Source organism: Panthera pardus, unplaced genomic scaffold (assembly GCF_024362965.1).
Source record: "Panthera pardus isolate Hobbes unplaced genomic scaffold, ASM2436296v1 HiC_scaffold_13, whole genome shotgun sequence".
Classification (NCBI taxonomy): domain Eukaryota; kingdom Metazoa; phylum Chordata; class Mammalia; order Carnivora; family Felidae; genus Panthera; species Panthera pardus.
The window spans coordinates 164,993,449-165,018,944 of record NW_026526688.1 but is presented as its reverse complement, the minus strand read 5'-3'; the positions used below and the strand labels follow the sequence as shown (position 1 = coordinate 165,018,944).

At 41.2% G+C, this 25,496-nt stretch overlaps 1 protein-coding gene across 5 annotated transcripts in view; it reads left to right on the top strand.

Annotated features, from left to right (window-relative positions):
• ATP10D (ATPase phospholipid transporting 10D (putative)) overlaps window positions 1-25,496 on the top strand; it is a 108,743-nt gene that overhangs the window by 69,204 nt on the left and 14,043 nt on the right. For 4 of the 5 annotated variants that reach the window (XM_053901605.1, XM_053901603.1, XM_019412793.2 and 1 more), the window contains 9 exons: window positions 3,691-3,879; window positions 6,312-6,921; window positions 7,542-7,648; window positions 8,981-9,107; window positions 11,190-11,374; window positions 15,596-15,905; window positions 18,767-18,843; window positions 20,324-20,449; window positions 23,134-23,334. In XM_053901605.1, the coding sequence (XP_053757580.1) occupies window positions 3,691-3,879; window positions 6,312-6,921; window positions 7,542-7,648; window positions 8,981-9,107; window positions 11,190-11,374; window positions 15,596-15,905; window positions 18,767-18,843; window positions 20,324-20,449; window positions 23,134-23,334 (1,932 nt within the window). The remainder of the gene's footprint in view (window positions 1-3,690; window positions 3,880-6,311; window positions 6,922-7,541; window positions 7,649-8,980; window positions 9,108-11,189; window positions 11,375-15,595; window positions 15,906-18,766; window positions 18,844-20,323; window positions 20,450-23,133; window positions 23,335-25,496) is intronic. The other variant, XM_053901604.1, reaches the window with a different exon arrangement.

Here is a 25,496-nt window from a genome sequence, read left to right as displayed (position 1 = left end):
TGGAAATATTTTCTAACTCATGGGATCTCACAAGCAATAGATGACAGTATATTTGCCAAATATCATGTGACGAGTTTCCCAAGCATCCCTTGCTGACTAAGCATTGAGTAAGAAAGAAGTCTCTCAAACATTACCACTGTCTTCTATTGACTTTGGCAAGGAGGTCCTGAGGAAAGGATTATTCTCTGAGTAACTGAGGGCCCAGACGCTGGCTCAGTGTTACTGTGTACGTGAGATGTGTGAGGAAATATGGCTGACTCATTAGTGAACAGCCATCAGGATATTAGTACCTATGAACTCCACCAAACTATGTCTCATATCACAGGATAGTAGATGTTGATGTATTTAAATAGAAATTTGAGAATGCTTTGTGACAGCATATAGTTTGGACCCATTGTGAGCCTGGTGATCTGCCTATAGGTTCCTGTTGTATGGGTATCACCTCACTCATTATCTCATTGACTTTATACAACCACCCTGTGAGGTAGGTGTTATTTTTACCATTACTTAGAAGAAGAAAATGAAGCTCGGGGAGTGAAGCACGCTACCTGAGGATAGCAGCGACTATGCAGTGAGTCCAGGATCTAAACTCAAACTCATGCGATTTTTCAGCCTGTGCTGTTTTCTTATTAAGCCTACGCTAGTTCTCCCCAAACTAAGCATAAAATACAAGCCATGGTCTTTTGAGCCTAATATCACACATCTCACATCTCCACGGTTTTCTCCTATCTCTAAATCACCTCTCCTGGCTTCCTGCAGTCAGTATGCCAACCGACTACATGCACGACTTCTCTAGAATACAATGGCATTTTAGTGAAATTTGATTTGTAGTTGATGATCCCTCTTTTGATTCATCTGAAAAATTTCTTTTTTTTTTTTTTTTTTTCAACGTTTTTTTTTTATTTTATTTATTTTTGGGACAGAGAGAGACAGAGCATGAACGGGGGAGGGTCAGAGAGAGAGGGAGACACAGAATCGGAAACAGGCTCCAGGCTCCGAGCCATCGGCCCAGAGCCCGACGCGGGGCTCGAACTCACGGACCGCGAGATCGTGACCTGGCTGAAGTCGGACGCTTAACCGACTGCGCCACCCAGGCGCCCCATCATCTGAAAAATTTCTAAAGCAGTTGTCTACATGTGACTGTTTTATAAACCATTTTCTAGCACAACATTCTTTTGTTAAAACTAGTACTCTTCAGTAAATGTGAGAAGCACTGTGTTAAAATGGATATGTAGTTTTTTCAATAGCAGAACTTCTTAGAGCTAATTTGTACTAAGAATCTTTTTTTTTAATTTTTTTTAATTAAAAAAAAATTTTTTTTAACGTTTTTATTTTTGAGACAGAGAGAGACAGAGCATGAATGGGGGAGGGTCAGAAAGAGAGGGAGACACAGCATCTGAAACAGGCTCCAGGCTCTGAGCTGTGCTGACAGCTCACGGACTGTGAGATCATGACCTAAGCCGAAGTTGGACGCTTAACCGACTGAGCCACCCAGGCGCCCCTTTTTTTTTACTTTTTTAATATTTATTTTGGGGAGAAAGAGAGCGAGCGAGCACAAGTAGGGGAAGGGCAGAGAGAGGGGGACAGAGGATCTGAAATAGGCTCCATGCTGTCAGCAGAGAGCCAGATGTGGAGCTCAGACTCAAGAACTGTGAGATCACGACCTGAGCTGAAGTCAAGAGTTGGACGCTTAACCGACTAAACCACCCTATGCTAAGAATCTTTAAGAGGAGGGCACAGGGCATATATTGACAATATATTTGATGATCAGAAATCTCTTGGAGGGGCGCCTGGGTGGCTCAGTCAGTTGAGCATCCAACTTTGGCTCAGGTCACAATCTCACATTCGTGGGTTCAAGCCCCTGCATCGGGCTCTGTGCTAACAGCTCAGAACCTGGCGCCTGCTTTGGGATTCTGTGTCTTCCTCTCTCTCTGCCCCTCCCGTGCTCATGCTCTCTTTCTTTCTCAAAAAATAAAATGAAAATGTTAAAAAAAAAGAAAAATCTCTTGGAGGAACCCTCATTAATGTCATGTATATTACTAGGTAATATTCTTTATATATGTTTGCCTGCTCATACTGATGTTTATTTGGAGAGGTTCTTTTGTTTGTTTCTGTTTTTGTTTTTATTATAGTAATGATTTGAACCATAAATTTTTTTGTATGAACCATAAAATAACATGGTATGAATAATGTCCTCACTTTTAAAAGAGGTGGTACTCATCAGTTGTTAGATGAATCATCAGCTGCTGTTGGATGCTCTGGAAACTGTGTATTTTTTTTTTCTTTTCAAATTTTTATTTAAATTCTAATTAGTTGATATACAATGCAATATTGGTTTCAGGAGTAGAATTCAGTGATTCATTACTTACATACAACATCCAGTGTTCATCATAACTAAGTGCCCTTCTTAATGCCCACCACCCATCTAGCTCATCCCCCACCAACCCCCTTCCATCAACTCTCAGTTTGTTCTCTATCAGTAAAAATCTCTTATGGTTTATTTCCCTCTCTTCCTTCCCCCCTTCCCATATGTTTATCTGTTTTGTTTCTTAAATTCCACATATGACTGAAGTCATACAGTATTTGTCTTTTCCTGACTGACTTATTTTGCTTAGCATTATATACTCCACCTTCATCCATCTTGTTGCAAATGGCAAGATTTCATTCTTTTTGATGGCTGAATAATATCCCATTGTTTATATATACCACCTTTTCTTTATCCATTCATCAGTCAGTGGACATTTGGGCTCTCTCCATAGTTTGGCTATTGTTGATAGTACTGCTATAAGTATTGGGGTGCATATATTCCTCCAAATCTGTATTTTTGTATCCTTTGGATAAATACCTGGTAGTGCAATTGCTATGTCATAGGGTAGTTCTATTTTTAACTTTTTGAGGAACCTCGATACTGTTTTGCAGAGCGGCTGCACCAGTTTGCATTCCCACCAACAGTGCAATAGAATTCCCCTTTCTCCACATCCTTGCCAACACCTGTTGTTTATTGTGTTAATTTTAGTCATTCTGACAGGCGTGAGGGGGTGTCTCATTGTAGTTTTGATTTGTATTTCCTTGATGGTGAGTGATGTTGAGCATCTTTTCATGTGTCTGTTAGCCATCTGGATGTCTTCTTTGGAAAAGTGTCTATTCATGTCTTTTGCTCCTTTCTTCACTGGATTATTATTTTTTTTTTTTGGATGTTGAGTTTGATAAGTTCTTTATAGATTGTGGATACTAATCCTTTATCTGATATGTCATTTGCAAATATCTTCTCCCATTCCGTCGGTTGTCTTTTAGTTTTGTTGATTTTTTTTTCCTTCTCTGTGCAGAAGCTTTTTATCTTGATGAACGCCCAATAGTTCACTTTTGTCAACTATGTATTTCAAAATAGAAAAACAGTCAACTAGATTTTGGTGGAAGGCATTGTTCCTATCTCCTGTTGAATTTAAGTTAATAGTCAAGGTGTTCTCCATCAGTATTGTGCATTCTGGATTTTCCTTTTTTTTTTTTTTTTGGTCTGTTATTTTCCTATTCTCACTTCCCATGATGCCATGTTAAATGTTTTTTAGAAGAGTAAAGTTTACTATCTCATTGTGCATAGAGTGTGGTTATAAAAGCTACTTCTCATGTAAATTTAAAGCTCTCATTTTTAGATACTTAACATAACAACACTTTTTCTAATTGGGTTTTCAGGAAACAGATGTGGTACCAGACACCAGACTTTTGGACAAATTTAATCAGATTACACCTCAGCTTTTTACACCACTAGATGAGACTGTCCCAAATCCACCACTGGAGACTTTGTATATCATTGACTTCTTTATTGCATTGGCAATTTGCAACACTGTAGTGGTTTCTGCTCCTAACCAACCACGACAAAAGGTAAAGTCTCTAATGCAAACAAGGATCACCTTCTAGAAGAGAACTTTGGGTTTAAATGTACTTGTACTGGCCTTGTTATGTAGATAATAATTAACACTATTACTAATGATAATAATAATAGCAGTTGACACACACCACTTAATCTGTGTTCTGGACATATGTTCTAAGTGATTTACTGGTATTAACATGTGCAATCCTCCGAACAACTTCCTAAGTTGGGTAATATTACTCCACCATTCCATTTTGCCATTGAGGTTAAGTAACTATCCTGGGGTCACAGAGCCAGTATGTGGGGGAAGCAGGATTTGAACCCATGAAGTAGGACTCAGTGCTGCTCTACTATTTTGCCTCTTGAAGGATAGCTGATGAGAACAGTTCTTGTGGAATGTGGCTGTGCTCATTTTGCAGTTTCCTTACCCAATCAAAGCTTCTTTGAGGCTTCTGAGACCTCCAACGTCATATGCACTACATCAGGCAAAATTTAAAGTATTAGATTCATTATCATGTTTCACGATAGGGTACCTTTTTTCATGTACCAGTTGGGTTAGTTCTAACTCAGTTTAAAATCCAGCACATTTATAGTGTACCAAGATTCTGCAGTTCCCACAAAAGCTAGATTTAAAAAGCCTATTTGTAGCTTAGAATTTATGTAAAAATTCACTTTCAATTAAAAAGAAAAACTTGTTTTAAAGACTGGTGATTCACCACATGCTGTGCTGTGTTCCTTGTGCGAAGAACTCTCTTCCCTTTTGCACACACCCACTTAAATTCAGTTTGCAGCACAACCCAGTTACATTTTAATTTCCCATCAGATCATCTTTTTTTGGCAAATTCAGAGGTGGTCAACTTTACCATAAAAATAACTTATTTCCAATTAAGCTTTTATCAGAAAACTGTTTTTATAAGGTTTTCAATTAGAGAGTTGCTCTTTGGAAAGTGATTATGTACTTAGAGAATAAATTACTGGATATTTTTTCCTCCTCGTGTAACAGTTTTTCTCGTGCATCTGTATCCAAAGTAGGCATCTTCTGGTGTTTTTTTTGTTTGAAAATGTTGCCTTATCCCCAAAGAATAGAATATGCTGTTGTCTGAAAGAAAATCTCTAGAGCTATAAAAGCCTAAGCTTTATGATATTTTGAGGTAATGATAGACCATGACTAATAAGTTAATCAGAATCTGTCAGGAATATGAAAACCTCATCTGTGGTTGTTTCTCTTCATTTCTGAGTTGCTGATAAGTCTGAAAATTGACCAGCATAGGTGTCTCCAACTATCCAAAGATTAATAATGTTTAGGAAAACACTTCCATATTTTGGGCTTTTCAGAATGAGAAAATTTTAGGATTTAATTGGCCTTCATAATTAATATTAAACTCTAAGTTTAATCACTGATAAAAGTTGAGAGCTAGAAAAGAAAATAAGGCTACAAATTAGAAAAAAATATGTAATAGAAATTCACACTCACTGTGAATTTCTGCTAATAAGCTAATAATTTCTGCTGATAACACTTTAAGTGACTTTGTTCACTGGCCTTTTTAAAACAACAGAAAAAGTCATGGTAACAATCTTATAGAATCTGAAAAATAAAAGAGGAAAACAACCCATTTTGTTAATCTTTTAGCTTTCTTTCAGTGTTTTAAATGCATATTATCGCTCATTTGTTCTTATGTTCATACAATTTTTATTTTTATGTTGTTCACATGAATTTTATATTTGAAAGCTTTACCAATTTTACCCCATAGGCTTTATAAACTTTATTTTGTAAGGACTGTATAACATTTCAGGAAGATTTTTCTGCTTTGCTATTTTTGAATACTTAATTTGCTTATAATTTTTAAATTGCTATTGCTAGGATGTACATAATAAAGATTATGGATCACCTATATTTTAAGTTATTCGTTAGGAAAAGTTGCTTTAATATGCCCACTGCTGGCAATATTGGCATTTTATCTCTTTTGCTATTATTTGCCAAATTTCTTTCTAAATGGTTGTAGAAATTTATAGTGCCATCAACGTTAGCACATCTTTTTCATTATGGCCATTTTAATTTTTGTTAATGTTTTCTGGGACAGTTTTTTTTTTTTTAATGTTTATTTATTTTGAGAGAGAGAGAGAGAACATGAGGAGGGAAGGGGCAGACAAAGGGAGAGAGAGAATCCCAAGCAGGCTCTGTGCTGGCAGCACGAAGCCTGATGCAGGGCTCAAACTCACAAACCTTGAGATCATGACCTGGGCTGAAATCAAGAGTCAGACACTTAACCAACTGCACCACCCAGGCACCCCTTTTCTGGGGCAGTTTTAAGTATGAAGAAGCAGGCTGCTAGTTATTTAAGGAGGGGTAATTCTTACCTTCTTTTTTCCTGGTTTGACTTCAACATGGTTATGAACTGCTTTTGACTATATGATGGAGACCCTCCCAAATTGTCTTCCCTAGATTGGACTCTCATCACTGAGTGGAATGCCTATCAAGTCCTTGGAAGAGATTAAAAACCTCTTCCAGAGATTGTCTGTGCGAAGATCAAGTTCGCCGTCACTTGCCAGTGGGAAAGAGCCATCTTCTGGGATCCCAAGTGCCTTTGCAAGCAGACTCTCTCTCTTTAGTCGAATGAAACTGGCTTCACCTGTGGAGGAAGAGGTCTCCCAAACTAGCGGGAGCCCTCGGGACTCTAGTGATTCTGCTCACCCTACGGAGACTGAGAAACAGAACTGTGATGCAGCCCTCACCGATGGCAAGGTGGAATGCTCCCCTGGACAGCCGTGGGCCTCCAGCCTGTGTTATGAGGCTGAGAGCCCAGACGAAGCGGCCTTGGTGTATGCCGCCCGGGCTTACCAATGCACTTTACGGTCCCGGACACCAGAGCAGGTCATGGTGGACTTCGCTGCTTTGGGGCCATTAACGTTTCAACTCCTGCACATCCTGCCTTTCGACTCAGTAAGAAAAAGAATGTCTGTTGTTGTTCGACACCCCCTTTCCAACCAAGTCGTGGTATACACAAAGGGTGCGGATTCTGTAATCATGGAGTTGCTCTCTGTGGCTTCCCCAGGTGAGTTCATACAGAACTGAAAGCGGGGGTATCAAGGGCTCAGAAATTCAAAGGCCACTCCAGATGGTTTTATAAAGACAAGCAAGTGGATATTTGGGGGATCAGCTGCACTTGGCAAAGTAGGGGAAGCTGCCTAGGATTTGGTGAGAAAGCATGTAAGTCTGGGGGCTATACAGACCTGGGTGCAGATCTGACCTGTGTCTTGGTAAAGTTACCTACTACTCTGTGCCTAAGTGTTCAATAAATGGGGATTATAGTACCTTTTTTGTAGGTTCCTCAGAGGTTTAATGACACGCCATATCCAGTATATGGAGAGCCTCTGTCCAGTGCCTACCAAATGGCAGGTGTTCAGTGAATGGCAGATAGCATTATTATAGTTACTGTTACTGTTGTTATTGATGGTGTGGGAATGGTGTTTGTATTAAGTTCATGGTGCTTTTCCCCAGGGAGGAAGGAACAAGGGAAAGCTTTATTCTGAGGGTCCCTTTAATTAATGCACAGTTGGGACTCAAAACTACAAGGTCTTTTGTTTGTTGTGGGGTAAGCCACCATTGTTTGTAAAACTTTGTCTTTAATTGGGCAGACTGGTGGGAATACTTGTGTTTTGTTAATTATTTCAGATGGAGGAAGTCTGGAAAAACAACAGATGATAATAAGAGAGAAAACCCAGAAACACTTGGACGACTATGCCAAACGAGGCCTACGCACGTTATGTATAGCGAAGAAGGTGAGGCTCTCAGGCGCATCGTCTTTATTCTTCCACCGTGTAGCCATCGTTTAATGACGAGCATGTGTCAAACCCTGGTCCGGATAATTGGCAAAGCCCCTGGATCATGGGCTTTCTGTTCACAGCTTCTCCCTTCCATATGTATTGGCTGCTTGGAGTTTGTTCTCCAAAGCAGTGTTTTGCTTGGAGAACAAGCCACAAGGGTACCTAAAAGTTCTGTTCTCTGAGTTCTCATGTGCTGTGTTAGAAACCAGAGTATCAATTTCCGTGTGTCATTCTGGGCTCTAGCGAATATGAAAGACAGGGGTGTACAGGTAGATCAAAGTATCAGTGCATTAATTGCCATCCATTATAATTTTTAAATACGAGGCTCTCCAGGAAGCCTGAATTGGAGACTGTAGCGAGCACCTAAGACAAATGTAGGGATCGCTCATTTCTCACCCAAATTCTAGTTCTGATGAGCTGCATTAGGGAAGCTGGGATCCATTGCAGACTGTTAGTCAATATTTAGTCACCCAGCTGCATATAGAATCAAAAGCCTGCCCCACACAAAGTTGTAAGAAAAATGGAGAGTTTCAAGATGAAAGCAAAAGGAGAGAATGCTGCCTTTTCAAGTGGAATGATCCTGTCCCTGATAAAAATGCAGCCCAATAGATGTCAGATTTTTCCTAAGTCAGATTACCTTGTGAGTGAGAATAAGTAGATAGAGAAGTTGCCTCACCCCCTCCACCTCACGTTGCTTTTTGAGAACCAAAATGTGGATTTCTCCCTCTATGGCAACCTGAAGAAAGAGGAAAATGTATCATTGGTTCCTTCTCCAGGAATTTCATTTAATATTTTAGGAAGAGTACTTCCTTGCTCCACTCATACAGCTCCCTCGCTCTTTTCACCTTTACAAATAACTAACTCCACAAACTAACCGTCAAAAGATATTAGCGGTGCTGTTGGCTATGTAATACCTCAAACTGAGCAGTCCTGATGCCACTTTCTCAACTGCACCATTAGAATCTTTCTAGATTTAACTGCCACGTGGAGACCTCTTCCAACTGCATACACCCTGGGTTAAAGAAATTAACCCACTTTCATCATGTATGATGCCTAGAATTTCCAAGAACTACTGAGCTATCGTGTCCATCCATTATCAGTGTTAAAGAAGTCTGACCATAGAGCTTGGGAAGGTTGTGACCAGGTGGTGTGAGAACCTGGCATAAGTATGTCTAGAGAGAGGAATACCGAAAACAGGTTGATGGCTTGGTATTCAGCTAGTGGTCAGTCCTGGTGGGATCCCACAAGATGATCTGGCCTGTCTTATAGCTCTTTTTACCCTCCTAGGTCATGAGTGACACTGAATACGCAGAGTGGCTGAGGAACCACTTTTTAGCAGAAACCAGCATTGACCACAGGGAAGAGTTACTCCTTGAATCTGCCATGAGGTTGGAGAACAAGCTAACTTTACTTGGTAGGTAGACTCTTGTGTTGTCTGAATGGACAATTTTGAAAAACACTGGCTCTCTCTAAGTAAGTTATTCACCAGTGGTTTTTTCCCCCCTACTTTGATCTAATAGAGCACATGGTTCTGTCTACCGTGTCCAGTCTGATCTCTACCCGGTTTCCAATTCTTTTCATTCTGTTTTCCGCTGCAGTGAACTAGACTCCATTTATGGTGGGATCAGGGTGGTCATCCTTAAGAAGATCATTTAAAACCTTATCACTTTAACTTAGAATACCAAGTCAAATAAATATCCTGGTTCCCCCTGGTTCAAGAGGATTTCCAGCTTAAGTTTCTTGCCAGGCCTTGGATAAGGTACTTAATATGTGTTGTCTCTTTGAACCTTCACAACAAATCTCTAAATTATTTGGAGGAAACTTGGGGCACAGAGAAGCTCATTGACTTGTTCAAAGTCACACTAACAGCTGATAGAGCTGCAGAGAAACTCGGGTCTACCTAGCAACAGGGCCTGTGTGCTTTGTATGTACCTGCAACTGGACCAATGAAATTTTCTCTCTTCTCTTACTTCCTGATTGCTGGTAAAAGTAGCACAAATGACACCTCTTGTCTCAGACTGAGCTGTGCCTTGAAATCATCTGGGGCACTTTAAGATACTAGTGCAGGGCACCTGGGTGGTGCAATCGGTTAAGCATCCCACCTTGGCTCAGGTCATGATCTCAGTTTGTGAGTTTGAGCCCCGTGTCAGGCTCTCTGCTGACAGCACAGTACCTGCTTCAGAGCCTCCCTCTCCTCTCTCTCTGCCCCTCACCCGCACTCATGCACTCTCTCTCTCTCTCTCTCTATCAAAAATAAATAAACATTAAAAAAAAGTTTAAAAAGGGCACCTGGGTGGCTCAGTCGGTTAAGTGTCCGAGTTTGGCTCAGGTCATGATCTCACGGTTCATAGGTATGAGCCCCGCATTGGGCTCTATGCTGACAGCCCAGAACCTGGAACCTGCCTCAGATTCTGTGTCTCCCTCTCTCTGCCCCTCCCCACTAGCACTCTGTCCCTCTCTCTCTCTCTCTCTCAAAAATATATAAACATTAAGAAAAATTTTTTAATAAAAAAACCTGCATCCTATTCTCAGGGATTCTGATTCAGTTCGCCTGATGTGTGACTGGGACATTGGAATTTTCAAAAGATCCCCAAGGAATGCTGAGCCAGCCAAGGTTGAGAACCACTGTCTCCGAGTCTGGACATCTAGATTCTAATCTAAGTGCTAACATAGCAAGAGACCAGTATCGGAGCTCCATTCCTCTGGTTCAGAGAAAAACAGTGATCCCACTTTGTGTCGAGCCACTAGAGTAATAGTGCTGTCCTACGTCATTTCTTTGTGACAGCATCAGTTGTATGCGTCTACCTCTCCTTGTCTGAAATTCCAAACTCAAAAACGCTCCGTGGGTTTAGTGCCAGAACTCATTTGGCTATAAAAATCAGGCCTGGTCTGATAAACTTTTGTAAGTCTTTATTTTCCTAACTAGTGTGAACATTTGAAAGTTTTCCACAGAAATATTAATATGTTTGGTTATCAGATACTTCAAAATATGATAGATGCACTATGTTACCTTCATAAAATATGAAAAATTTTGAATTCTAAAACTTACCTGGCCCTGGTTGTTTTAGCAAAAGGAATTATGGACTTATAATATCTATTTTTAATGCTGTTTCATAATATAAGCCACTTATTGGCAAGAACATTCTTTGAAAGCCTGTCCTTACCCTTGGGAGTGTCACAGAATTACAAAATCATAGAGAAAGGTTGCATAAGTAACTGAAACGAGTCCCCCTCAATTTACGGAGAGGAAAGCTAGCTACAAGGAAAACAAGTAAGTTTAATAAGCTCATTGATTCCTAAGGCTTCCCTCCCAGAATATTACTTTGTATATGATTTTGGTCTGGGTCCACACTTCTTTGAATCTCTGGAAGCTGCTGGCACAGTTTGGGTAGTTCAGGATTGGGTTGACAAACAGATACAGTTCAGTTATAGCCTAGGTGAGCTCCTACGGGCTTCAGTTTCTCACAGGCTCTGTTGCACTTTGGCTATCTTTTAGGTGCTACTGGCATTGAAGACCGTCTGCAGGAGGGAGTCCCCGAGTCTATAGAAGCCCTTCAAAAAGCTGGCATCAAGATCTGGATGCTGACAGGGGACAAGCAGGAGACAGCTGTCAACATAGCTTATGCATGCAAACTACTGGAGCCAGATGACAAGCTCTTTATCCTCAATACCCAGAGTAAAGTATGTGTAATGAGATTGAGTCTTTTTTTTTTTTTTTCATAGCCAAGGGAGCATTTGTGATTTGATGAATGGAAGGAGGAAAAAAAACCAATAACCATTAGCTCCTTGATAATTACTTCTTCTATCCAGCAACCTAGCTTGTGCTTGGGAAGATACCATAGTTCTTCTAAAGGCTTCATGGTTTAACATGATTCAAAGAAATTGTTGCTATAGAAAGTTCCCTTTTTATTTTCTGCTTTCACTTACCCCCCATTGGATTTCCAGGGATTTGATAAGATTTAGCCCATAATGAAAAAATATGTCAAATTCTTGGACAGGAATATACCTCTGTTTCAAGTTGAGGGGAAGTGATGATTTCTATCAGAATTAGGTGAGTAAATTGGTATTTTTATGGTTAATTCCAAAAATAGACTCTCGGGATAATTATGCCCTCTAGTGGTAATTCTTAGATAGTACTGTTGAGAATGTCAAGTTTGTAGAACTGTTTTAAGGAAAGGGAAAATTTTTTTTTTCCTTAAGGAGTTTAAGAGGTTTGGATACAGCTTATTTTTTTTTTATAATTGTCCCTGCCCCACCTCCCATTAAATTCTAACACAAATTTCTAATGCGTTGAATAGGTTGTTTGTTTTTTTTTTTAATTTTCCAGTATAGTAATAACCTCTGAGATTTGTGCATGCCGCTTAATTAGCTTGGAAAACCTTTCTCCCTCCTTCCTCAAAGTCAGACTTCATCAGTGGCATCCATACTCTGCCAGCAACCCGCCTCTCAGAAATCCTCTGGAGCTTCTCATCTGGATCACATCTTGGGGCTGTCATAGGCTGCCATGTTTGGTTAGCCATGTTATTATGGTCGGGCCTCAGTCAATACCTAACCAGATCATATATTTTAAGGAAAGAGAACTTTCCTTTTCAACACAGGGTGGGTTCTCCTTGGCAGTTGGCTGTGATCCAGAGACCCATAACCACAACCTCCAGCCAGCTCCTAGTACCAGCCAGGTCTGAGCACAAGAAAATTGTCATTAGTCATTTTGGTCACTAAAATGGATGTGCCCTAAGGCTGGTAAGACCCTGGTTCATTTACTTGGTCTGCCAGTGATCAGGTATGTGACCTTGGAGAGTTTTCTTCTGGACCTTTTCCCTAACCTGTGATGTGAGAGTAACATCTATTTCATAGGGTCATTGTAGGCATTAAATGAGAAAATATAAACTATAAATTAAACATGTAGTACCTGTCAGAAAGGGTTCAATTACCATTGAAAAGGAAGTCAGTTCTTTTTATTTGATTTCAACTTTGACATTTTTATGAGCAGTAAAATCCATAGGATCATAGAGCTTATTTGTAAATACACAATTATAGTTGAAGATATTTAAAGTTACCAATTCAAGAAGTCTTTATAGAGTATCCACTGTGGACTGTTCTAAATACAAAAAATACATTTTTTTTTTTAATTATCAAAAGCTGTTCCACCTATGTGAATTTTCCAGGTAACTAACAGAGCACAGTGAACACAATTTAGTTTTATGGTGACTCAGGTCCATCCATATAAAATGCCAGGCACATAGTAGGGGCTAAGTCACTATATTATTTTCATTTTTTTCCCCCATTCTCCTCCATCCATCAGGAGATGCTAAGAATTAAAAAAGAAAGATCACGGAACCTGGTTGGCCAGTTAGTGAAGAAATTGCTTCTGTGACATTCTAAGTGAGCCACCTGGAAACCAGTAGAATATCTGGTCATTTCTGTAGTGTAGTATTTCAGCTTTACAAATTTCTGTCAACTCTTGTTCCTAAATCTGCAAGTTAGATTACAGTAAATGTCGCCACTTATAAACTTTACATGGTTTCCATTCTCATAAAAGTCCTGGGTCTGTTTTTTGGGGGGGGAAAGGTTAATATAATTATATATTGGATTCTTTATTGCCTTTTGATATATAAAGGCCTTTTAGGATTCATCATTTAATTTTTAAGTTTTGTTTTTATTATTTCACTTATAATTTTTTCCTGAGATAGTAACTTTATTTTCATGCTGGTTAGAATCCATAGAAGGCTTTCTTATTCGTGATCTTTCTTGACAGTTACAACAAGGCCACAGATCAGGTAAAATTATCCTCATTTTTATAGCCTGAAACTCCAAAAGGTTGTGGTTTGTCTACTCACAGCTGATTACTTGTCAAGCATACATTTTGTATTGAATTACATATTATATAATCTATATCCATCTGTAGTTTTTCTCATTATTCGTGGAGTTAAGTTCTATACAGTTGCTGCAAATGCTGTATTAGTGAATACTGAACCAAACGTAGAATTAGGTTGCCATAAGCCTCTGGTCACAACATTGTGTCAACCAATCAATATAGAACCTCGTTCCGTGCGTGTTTCTGTTTAAAAACAATTTATTGTATGTATTATAACATTGAATTTATGGCCAATCACAACCTTCTAGTACATAGGACCCCTAGACAGCACTGTGCACTTCAGCAGCGCTATGCTTGGAGGCCATTTTAAACAGTGAAATTAACAAGAAGCACAAACATACAGAAAATGTGTCACCAAACAGTGAAAAGGACACTTATTTATAGTACAGGAGCTGACATAAGATACAGCATCACCTTGTTCAGTTTCGGCTGGAGTCGTATCACGTGACTCAAAAAATTTCTATCTGTGCATGTTTACCAATGACCATGAAAGCACTACAAGTATTGATTGTGGGATTACAGATAAATTTTAGCAAGTAAGTGAATTCACAGATATGGAATCTGCAAATAATGAAAATTGAGTGTATATATATATTTCTGTAATGAAAATGTAATTTATAGAGCTAAATGCATGCTCAAATAAGAGGATAAAAATGTCTATAATCATTCTATAAACATAAAACTACAGATAATTTATGTTCATATTTTAGAGGGCTTCTACTCAAGCCTGTATTCTGTGCACCCTGAGCATACAAAGGCTGTCATTATGTATTGTATAGTATTGTAATTGTGTTTTTTCACTTAACAAATGCCTTAAGTATCATCTCATGTTAATAGACATGCTGATTTTCAATGACTCAAGGGTATGTTACCTTCTGAATATATCGTTTTAATATAACCAAGCTCTAGAAGGTTTTTTAAAATAACTTTTTACTATTATGTGTTGAGCCTATAAAGGGCATATTTGATTCACCTTTGTATACTTTTCCTCAGAAGTTTTTGACATGTATGGGATCAGAGCGACATATATGGGACCTGTGAGTGAGGGGATCTCTTACGAATGAACTCTTTCAGTCTTTTTTTTCTTTTTCTTTCAGTCTTAATGTCTAAACTTAAATGCAGTGCTCATGGATTTTGTTAGGCTCTGTCCTTAGTGGTCACTTGACACAATAATTTCTGGGTAATTTTATTGTCAGTCTTCTTGAGTAGAATCCATCCAATGAGTATTTATTGAGTGTCTGATGTGACCCTCTCTCAGGCATTGTGAAGGCTTCAAAAGTAAATTAAAAATGATATCTGTCTTCATGGTACTTCTTAACTATGTGGGGTGAAGAGAGTGGAGGGATGTGCACAGACCAAACGTGACAAGCACCACTGAAAACATCCCAACCAGAACATAAGCTCGATGAGGGCAGGGGTCTTCTTGTGCTCGTTGGCCAATCCCCAGTGCCTAGGATGTTTCCTAGTATAAAGTGGTTTCTCAATAAACCACTGTGAATGAATGAATTTTGAGTCCAAAAGAAGATAAAAATAGTAACTATTATTTTTTAAATTCTGTGTCATGCCTTACACTAGGAACTTTGCACACATTATTTCACTTCTTCTTGACAATGATGTTATAATGTGTAGACATTTGCATTTTCTGATGAGAAAGCTGAGGTTCAGAGAGGTTACATAATTTTCCTAATGTCAAGCAGATAGTAAATGGTAGAAAAAGACCAAAGAACTCTCGGGAGTCACTGTTTGAGAAGGTAAATTGTACAAATAAATAAATTTTCAGCTATTTTTAGTTGCAGAATTGGGGATGAGAGGTCTCTTCCATCCTATTAACTGATCTCCTCCCTCCTCCCTCCTCCCTCCTCCCCCCCCCCACCCCGATCTCTGTGGAAAGCTGGGAGGTCTTCAAAAGTAACGGCTTGAGGAACTGCCTTTATACAGCAGTTGCTAAAGAATGACAATGATAAATTTAGCTGGGTATGGCCACCAAGGGAGCCCCAAGGCCAACTGTCTTTGCCTCTTGTTTCAAGGATGCCTGTGAGGTGCTGATGAGCACAATTTTGAAGGAACTTCAGAAGAAGAATCCAGCCTGTCCAGAGCAAGCATTGTTAAGTGAGGGCTTACACCAGTCCCCAGCCACACAGGACTCAGGGCTGCGGGCTGGACTCATCATCAATGGGAAGACCCTGGAGTTCGCCCTGCAGGAGAGTCTGCAGAAGCAGTTCCTGGAGCTGACTGCCTGCTGTCAAGCTGTGGTCTGCTGCCGAGCCACCCCCCTGCAGAAAAGCGAGGTAGTGAAGTTGGTGCGCAACCATCTCCAGGTGATGACGCTGGCCATCGGTGAGTGGGGATGGAACCGGCCGCGTGCTCCTCACTTTCATGCCACGCTAGGGGCTGATCCTTCTGTTCCGTCCTTCCTTCTGTACTTCTGTCTACCCTTCTGTCTGTCTGTCCTTTCCCTCCCCCACTTTCCTTCTCCCTTTCCTCCCTGCTTCCTCCTTATCCTCCACTCCTTCCCTTCTTGCCTTCATCACCTTTTTGACCACTTGCTTCGAACCACATGGTAGGGATGTGATGCGGAAAACAACATAGTAGGACTTTGGGTTACATGTGAGATCCCCAAATCAACTAAGTTAAGAAGGGTAAATGTACTGAATTATAAAACTGAAAAATCTAGGGGTTCTACCTTCAGAAAAGTAAAATTTAGGGACATGAACAAATCATTTATTTATTCATTCAACAAATATTTATCGAGTGCCTTCTGTATACCAGACATTTTTCTAGGCACTGGAGATAAAGGAGTATATAAATTGACAAAGTACTTTTTCCTAAGGAGCTTATATCCACTAGAAGGCATATAGTAAAAAATGAAACAAAACAAAAAAGCCATACATATATATCAGATAGTGACAAACTATTAAAAAAAATAAAGCAGAGCCGGGAGACGTAGAGCACTAGGGGAGGGAGGGGGGCTGCTAGCTTAAATGTTTTTCAGAGATAATCTCTGAAGTTTGCAGGTGGGCAGAGACTTGAAGAGAATGATCAGGGAGCCACAGAGATCTGAGGGGAGAACATTCCTGGTGAGGGCAGTGAAAGTGAAGACTGTGGGCTAAATTTGGGGTGCCTCAAGACCCAAGCAGGTTGAGCAAAGGGAAGAGTTTTCTAGGTGAGTGATGGGCAGAGAGGTGGCAGGTGGCCAAATCACGTAGGGTCCTGGAGGACGTTTTTGGCTTTTATCTGAGGAGGTAGGGAGTCTTGGGAGAACTTTGAACAGAGAAGGAAAATGATCTGCTTTAAATTTAAGAGGATCACATGGCTACTGTGTTGAGAGTAACTGTTGGATGCAAGGACATAGGTAAAGAGGCTACTGGAATGGAGAGTTGGGAGGCTACTGGAATAATTCAGGCAAAAGGTGGTGGTGGCTTGAGCCCAGATGAGACATGAAACACGGTCAGCTAATAGACATGGTTTGGAAAAAGAGCTGGTGACACATGCTGATGAATTTCATGTGTTGTATGATAGAAGGCGTTAAAGGAAACAAGATTTTTGTCTCTGAGAGCAGAGGGGATGGAACCAGGAGGGCAGGGGAATCAGGAACTGGGACACATGCATCTGAAATTTGAACAGGTCCATAGAGACCTGAGCAGGGATGTGTCAGGTGGGCAGCTCGATAGGAAGTCTGGAATTTAGCAGTGAGGGATTGGCTGGAGATACAAATTGGGGAATTATAAGTCTAGATGATACTGAAGGTCTGGCTAGTAGATGCGACCACCAAAATATGAGTATAAATGGAAGAGAGAAGCTGTGTGAGATTAAGCTCTGAGATACCGCAGTGTTCAGAAATGGCAAGATGAGGACTCAGCCATCTCTTGTAGCCTCTGTTTTTACCTGGATTGCTTTCAGTCTCAGGTAGCTTCTCCCCTCAGCGTGCTTGCTGATACGGCTGCCAAAAATTCCTAGGTTTACATCCTATCGTGTTAGCAACCTGAGTGAAAAGATAGCAACTCTTTTCAAGTTGCTGGAGTAAAGAATCAGGATGAGAGTGGAATTTTGTTCAGCTGTCTTATTGAATGAACATATAAATGAGTGAATTGTTCAAGCCCCTGGATCCAGATGTTCCTGAGTCTAGAACTTCTGGATATGTCAATTACATCATTGGAGTCAGGTGCCCATCTCTGAGCCAATCACCAATCATCATCTCTGAGCCAGGAAACAGATGATGCTAATTGTCTAGATCTGGGTGAGTTGCCGTCCTACATCTGGGGTTTTCGGTTCATCCCTAATAAACCACATGGACTCAAAGTTCCCAAGCAAAATCAGGATACTGTTACCAGAAAACAGTGAATGATCAGTGGGCATTTGGGGACAACAAATGGTCATTACCAACAGGAATGTAATACTTCCCCTAAGAAGCTGCCAGTGTGTGGGGCACCTGGGTGGCTCAGTCGGTTGAGCGTCCGACTTCGGCTCAGGTCATGATCTCACGGTCCGTGAGTTCGAGCCCCGCGTCAGGCTCTGTGCCTACAGCTCAGAGCCTGGAGCCTGTTTCAGATTCTGTGTTTCCCTCTCTCTCTGACCCTCCCCCCGTTCATGCTGTCTCTCCCTGTCTCAAAAATAAATAAACGTTAAAAAAAATAAAAAAAAAAAAAAAAAGAAGCTGCCAGTGTGTTGGGGAGACCAAGAAATATGTAGCAGTCGTAATATCATATGATAGAGAAACGCAGGGTGGTGCCGGAGTCTAAGGAAGAGGCATCTGACCTAAAGGGAGGATGAGAAGGATTTCCCAGAGGAACTGACCTCTAAGCTGAGGGCAAGAGCAATTGAAATCCAGCCACGTGAGGTGGGGGTGGTGAGGGCAGTGTTACAGGATACGGAAACTGCATGAGCGGTGGCTGGAAGGAGCAGGGATATCTGGAAAATTGAAAGTAAAGTGAGTGGCATGGAAAAAGGGGAGATAAGTCCAGAAAGGTTGCCTTAGCGTGAAGGATTTTTAAGGATTTTAAGTGTCGAATTTGGAATCCTTCCTCATGGCAGTGGGATGCTGCACTTCATTTCTCTTTAACTGGCTTCCCGGTCATTTGCGGACATAGGATCAATGTTGAAGGATTTGTTTGCTTGGGTGGTCGCTGTTGCTTTGCAAAAAGTCTGTATCTTTTCTTTACCCTTCATACGTTTATCAGCTTTTCTTCTGTCCCCTGAAGGTGATGGTGCCAACGATGTCAGCATGATACAGGTGGCAGACATTGGGATGGGGATCTCCGGTCAAGAAGGCATGCAGGTGAGTGGATACCGTCCACCCATGTGCCACAGACTTCACCTGCCCACTCCAGGGCAACGTACTTTCACAGTAAAATCTCTGTTGTAGAGTGAGGCTGGCTGTGGCTCGATCAGGAGTGGGAGGCAGGGAGACAGGGAGTTGGTCTCTGCATTCATTCGTTATCTACTGTGTGGGTGTTAGGGTATTTTCCTGGGTAATTTTAACCATGTGGTTCCCTTGTTCAGTTTAAAACATATAGCTCATTGGGGCCCCTGGGTGGCTCAGTGGGTTAAACGTCCGACTTTGGCTCAGGTCATGATCTTGTGGTCTGTGAGTTTGAGCCCGTCATCGAGCTCTGTGCTGACATCTTGGAGCCTGGAGCCTGCTTCAGATTCTGTGTCTCCCCCTCTCTCTGCCCCTCCCATGCTCATGCTCTGTCTTTCAATAATAAATAAATGTTAAAAAAAAATTTTTTAAATATAGTTCATCTAGAACATAAAAATATATATATTTAGCCCTGCAATAGCTGTGCGACTTTTTTTTAATTTTAAAGATATTTTCTTATGGTTTTATTTTATTTTTTTAATTTAAATTCAAGTTAATCAGCATGCACTGTAGTCTTGGCCTCAAGAGTAGAACCCAGTGATTCGTCTCTTATATATCCAGTGGCATATCCAGTGGGATCCAGTGTGTATCCCAAAAATTGCCCTCCTTAATGCCCATCACCCCATTAGCTTATCCCCCCACTCACCTCCCCTCCAGCAGCCCTCAGTTTATTCTAGCTGTGTGACTTTTGACACTGGTGAGAGCTACTAAGGATTTGAATAAAAGACCTACAGACCTAAAGAGGAAGGGAGGGAGATAATATTTGAGAATGAGGGAGGGGGGTGCTCTTTGTGTGTGTGTGTGTGTGTACACGTGTGAATATTAGATAGTGTTTTAGGCACAAAATTCAGATAAAATCTTGTCCAAAGACTGCTTTTCATGTATGGAGCAAATGCTGTTAGAGAAAGATAGGATAGAGGCTTAGGGTTTCCAGAGAATTGTAAATTATGACATTCTCTCCAACAGTTGAGAAATTCACTGATCTCTTTGCCTGGCACATTATACATTGTTACATAGTGTCAAGACTACATTACTTTTAATATTCTTCCCAGTGAGGGAGAAGCAGATGCATATTGTGATGCATGGCATTCTTGCTACGGGAGCTGCTTTCCAGAAAAGTACATTTGCTGAAATTGGGTCGAGTGGTAACCAAAGAGAAGTCTTGTTTCATGTGACCAGACTGGAAAGCTGAATAGTAACTCCAGGCAGACCATCAAGTCTCTGTGTTCATGAGTTTTGTTTGTTTCAGTTTGGTTTGGCTTCATCTGGTCTGCATGTAACGTTTAAACAACAGATCGGACCAGTTGGAGCCTGATGATGGTCAGGCTGCCATGCTGTGTCTGTCTTAACACATTTGATTGCTCAGGGTGGCATTCTCTCCCCCTTGTCTCTGCAGGCTGTGATGGCCAGTGATTTTGCCATTTCTCAGTTCAAGCATCTCAGCAAGCTCCTCCTTGTCCACGGGCACTGGTGCTATACACGGCTTTCCAACATGATTCTGTATTTTTTCTACAAGAACGTGGTACGTAGCTCCAGACAATCTGTCCCTTCCCCCTTTACACTTTCTTATTCTGCTAGCATAAGGGATGAGGAGGAAATGCCCCCACGTTAAGCGGCTCTGCTTGCTGATGTTTGGGGAGCCGCCAGGAGCACTCCTGCTGCCTTACCAGAAATAATCTGCGAATGTGCTCCGTTTCAGCTGCTGACAGCAAATCGCTAGCCTTGTCCGTCTGCTGGCGTTTTCTATTCCCTATGCTTCTAAATTCAATTAAGTCCTGTCTGGTTCATTTAAGACCTAATTTTTGACCTTCCATGAAAAGGTAGTGACAAGCAGAATTATGAAATGTTTAATGCCGTCTGTCAGTAGAGAATGAAAATGTTTGCTTCCATTTTACAGAAGATACCAAAAAATACCTGGGGTCCTCAAACCGATGTCCCATGTTGTATGTGGAAGACACAGATGCCAGGGACAACCCAGTTATCATGCCTTAGCCTGTAGCTGGCTAACACTCAGAAATGAAGAATTCTCTGGCAAACCTGTAAAATGTATTTGTGGTTGAGAGTTATTTGATGGCCAAGGAACTTAATTTTGATTATATAGCTCCTAAAGGGGCAGAATTTGATGAGAATCCGAGCTTCTGATCTTTGACATACCATTTAAATTTCAGTCTCCTCCTTTATAAGATCGTGGTGACCTCAGATTGCTTCGCTTCACTTAAGTTCCTTCCAGGCAGAGTGATTATGTAAATTTGTCATGATTTTTAGACTAAATTTATTCCTAGCCTTCAAAAAGTCCATAGGCAGTGCATTAATAGTAAACATAAATTTACATCACTCTATTGAAATACCACCGTTAGGAAAAAAATAACTTCAGTAGGTCATTTTTCAGATACTCCAGATGTGTAATTTAGATCCATGTATCTGTGTGTGTGTGTCTGTCTGTTGGTCAGCAGAACATTTTTTTTTTTCTTTTGTCCTGTAGCACAATTAGCTTTTTTAAAATTCTGGGACTTAATGCTCACTGACTTCTAGGGAGGAACTGCCTTCCCAAGTTTTTTTTTAAATACTTTTGCATTTTTTTTTGCTCGGAGCTTGGAGCCTGCTTCGGGTTCTGTGTCTCCTTCGCTCTCTGCCCCTCCCCTGCTTGTGCTCTCACTCTGTGTCTCAAAAATAAATAAATGTAAAAAAAAAAAAAAGGTAAATAGTTTTGCATTTTCCTACCTTCTCCTCTTGTGGTGCAGCTCCTCTTTCCCCATAAAGCCCAGATTAAACCCAAGGGTTAAGAAACACTACTGTCAGAAAGAGAGGTGACATATATTTTCAGAGAGTGGGGCAGTGTTTATTAGTAGAGACTGTCACCAGGGAACAAAGACGGAACAGAGACGGAAAGGCGTCTTTCTGCTGTGGAACCCTTGATGGCCATTCCCACTGATAACCTCACAATTTATCTCTACCTCTTTTGTATCTAGCAAAACACTGAATGCTTTGTAAACTACGGAGAAAAAGGCCCAGTACCAGAAGCCATTCAAGTAACGTATGTTTCTGAGACTGTGGTTCTTGGATCTGAGGAAACTTTTGAGATACTGATGAAGACTATGAATTCACTCCCCAAAACACATGTACCAAATTAATACATTTTCAGGAGCAGGGTGTGGTGTGTGTCCATAGACCCTAGACTTAAGGATTATTCTAAGGATTGTGGCCCCTACCCTAAAGTATTCTAGTGTGTCTAGAATGCCAACAATAACATCTCAATATGTTTAAGGCACTCTACAGGTCATGGGTACTTTCTGAGTTGATCTTGATATCAAGCTCTGAGGTGGTGTAATTCTCATTTTTCAGATGAGGAAACCAAAAATTCAGAGGCGTTGGGAAAATGGCTTAAAGTGAAAAGAGCAATATGAAATGTCCTCAGGCCTTGAAGAGGACCCCTAAATCTCGGTCCAGTGCCCTTTCCTGTGGCCCTTCTTGCTTGAGGGCACAGAACTTTTGCCATAGTGGACTTAGTTCGTCTGAGAAAAATATTGGAGGAAACATCGTAGGATGTATGTGTCTAGCCTCTAGGGTGATGACCTGTCCTGATTTGCTGGGGGCTATCTCAGTTTTAGCAGTGAGAGTCCCTGTCCTGGGAAACTCCTCAGTCCAAAACTAAGTGGGATGGTTGGCTACCCTGCTGGCACCACTAAACACATAATTTTAAACCATGAAAGCAAGAGAATGAATATTTGTTGTGTGCATGCTTCATACCAGGCACTGGGCTAGGGTCTCTTCATGTAGAAGAGATTCTTCAGTTTGAAAACTGGCTCTGCTGCTTACCAGCCAGGTAACTCTGTGCAAATTCCTCAGCCTCTCTCTGCCTCAGTTTCCTTGTCTGTAAAATAGGACACTAATAATTCCCAAGTTGTTAGGAAGGTTGAGCAAATTATTTGTAAAGCTCTTAGAACAGTGCTAGGACCACACAATAAGTGGCATGTGTGTGTTTACGTGTGTATGTAAGTACGTGTGCATGTGTATGTGTTTCACTTAAATAAAACATTTACCTAAAAGGGACGCCAAGGTAAGTTGTGGTCTTCCATTCTGTAAGTGAGGGAACTACACCGAGGGAGAGGCGGAGATTACACAGCTGAAAATGGCAGCATGTGGCTGGTGTGGTGACAGCACACCTTGCTGTTTCTAAGATGCAAATGTCGCTCTTTGTGTCCGTAGGCCTATGTGAACCTCCTTTTCTGGTACCAGTTCTTTTGTGGATTTTCAGGAACATCCATGACTGACTACTGGGTTTTGATCTTGTTCAACCTCCTTTTCACTTCCGCTCCTCCTGTCATTTATGGTGTTTTGGAGAAAGATGTGTCTGCAGAGACCCTCATGCAACTGCCCGAACTTTACAAGAGTGGTCAGAAATCAGAGGTAGGTGCTAAAGCAAAAATGCTTGGACCAGTGCACATCCGTTGTCAAAGCCAGGGCATTTTCCAGTCAGCGCAGCTCAAATATTGTGGTACATTCAGGACTACTTAAAACAATTTGAATTAGGGGGCGCCTGGGTGGCTCAGCCGGTTGGGCATCCAACTGTTGATTTCGGCTCATGTCGTGATCTCACGGTTTATGGGATCCAGGCCCACATAAAGTTCTGTGCTGACAGCATGGAGCCTGCTTAGGATTCTCTCTCCCTCTCTCTCTGCCCTCCCCCGATTGTGCACATGCCCGTGTGCTTTCTCTCTCTCTCTCTCTCTCTCTTAAACGTTATTTAATGTTTAAATAAACATTAAAAAAAAACCTATTTGGATTATATGGTTGTTTCAGAAGATCTCTGCTAACAGAGATAACAGGAAGATATTAAGTTACTTGCTTCTGAGATGAACAGAGGTAAAACTATGAAAAGTCTTAGGTACTTATATGAAGAAATCTGGTGTTTAGACCTCATAGCTAATAATGTCTAGTATTTGTGGGGCGACTGGGTGGCTCGGTTGGTTGAGTGGCCGACGTCGGCTCAGGTCATGATCTTGTGGTCCATGAGTTCGAGCCCCACATCGGGCTCTGTGCTGCCAGCCTGCAGCCTGCTTTGGATTCTGTGTCTCCCTCTCTCTCTGCTCCTCCCCTGCTTGTGCTCTATCTCTCTCTGTCTCTCAAAAATAAATAAATGTTAAAAAAATTTTTTTTTTAAATAATGTCTAGTATTTGCTAAACCTCACTGTGCCGTCTCTTGTGCAAACTGCTGAACATTCCATCTCATTTATCTCCACAAAACATGTTGATGGAGAACCTCAAAAATCTTGCAGCTGAACAAATGGCAGAGCCAGGATGTGACTCCTTCTTAGTCTGGTTCCAAAGCCAAAATCAAATTCTTCATGTTCTACTGTCATGCAAAATAGTGGCTTGTTCTGAATGGCTCCCTCTACTTAAAACCATGCCCCGCCTCTACTTAATTGATCTTCGTGCTGTCAGTCTACTGATGGATCATTTATGTATGTCCCCACTTTCCAATCTTCTCTCACTGCCCTCATTGCCTCCCACCCAGAATATTGTGGTTGCTGATTAACTGGGCTAGCTGTCTCAGAACTCTTTTCTTTCTTTTTTCTTTTTTATTTTAGAGAGAGAGAGTGCATGAGCAGGGAAGAGGGGCAGAGGGAGAGAGAGAATCTTTTTTTTTTTTAAAGTGTATTTATTTATTTTGAGAGAACACAAACTGGGGAGGGGCAGAGAGAGAGGGAGAGAATCCCAAGCAGGCTCCACACTGTCAGCATGGAGCTCAGTGGTGGGGCTCGATCCCACTACCCTGGGATCATGACCTGAGCTTAGATCAAGAGTCGGGTGCTCAACCGACCAAGCCCCCCAGGCCCTCCAAAACTCTTTTCTTTCTAATTTCTCTTCTACAAAATTAATAGTAATTAATGTAGCACTTATGAACATTTTTGTAATGCCTCCTGTATGCCAGGCACTAAGTCCTTAATATATATAAATCTAACCTCAAAATGACCCTATAAGTAAGTGCTGTCTTTATCCACACTGTAGGTGAGGAAGGTCAGGCACAAGAAGGTCCCTTCAGTAATCTGCCATGTCACAGTGTTCATGGGTGGTACAGGTGAACTCTGGATCTCTAGCCCGTCCTGTCCACCATTATGCTATGTGGCAGAAAGAACACTGATGCTGTCTTCAGTCCTTGGGTCACCCCCTGCCTCCACATGCTATTTAATGCCAAGAATCCAAAGTGCTTTCACAGGTGCATTGTCAGGATCACAGGGACTGAGGCGGGCCAGGAGCCTGTAGACACCTGTAAGTGGGCAAAGCTGAGGGGTCCGTGTAGTCAGATAGTCTGTCTTGAAAGGAAGACTCTGTTACTCAAAACTCTTTCAGTTGCAAATGACAGAAACCAACTCGAACTGGCTTAATAAAAAAGGGAAGTTTATTGGCTTAATAAACTTTTGCATAGCTGCAAAATCCACAGGTAATGATGACAGAACACTGTTACTCTTAAAGCAACTCTAAATGTCCAGGTTAGGACTCACTGGCCTAGCTTGAGTCTCATGCCTTTTCGTTTTCTCCTTGACCAAGGCTGGGACAGTTATCATTTG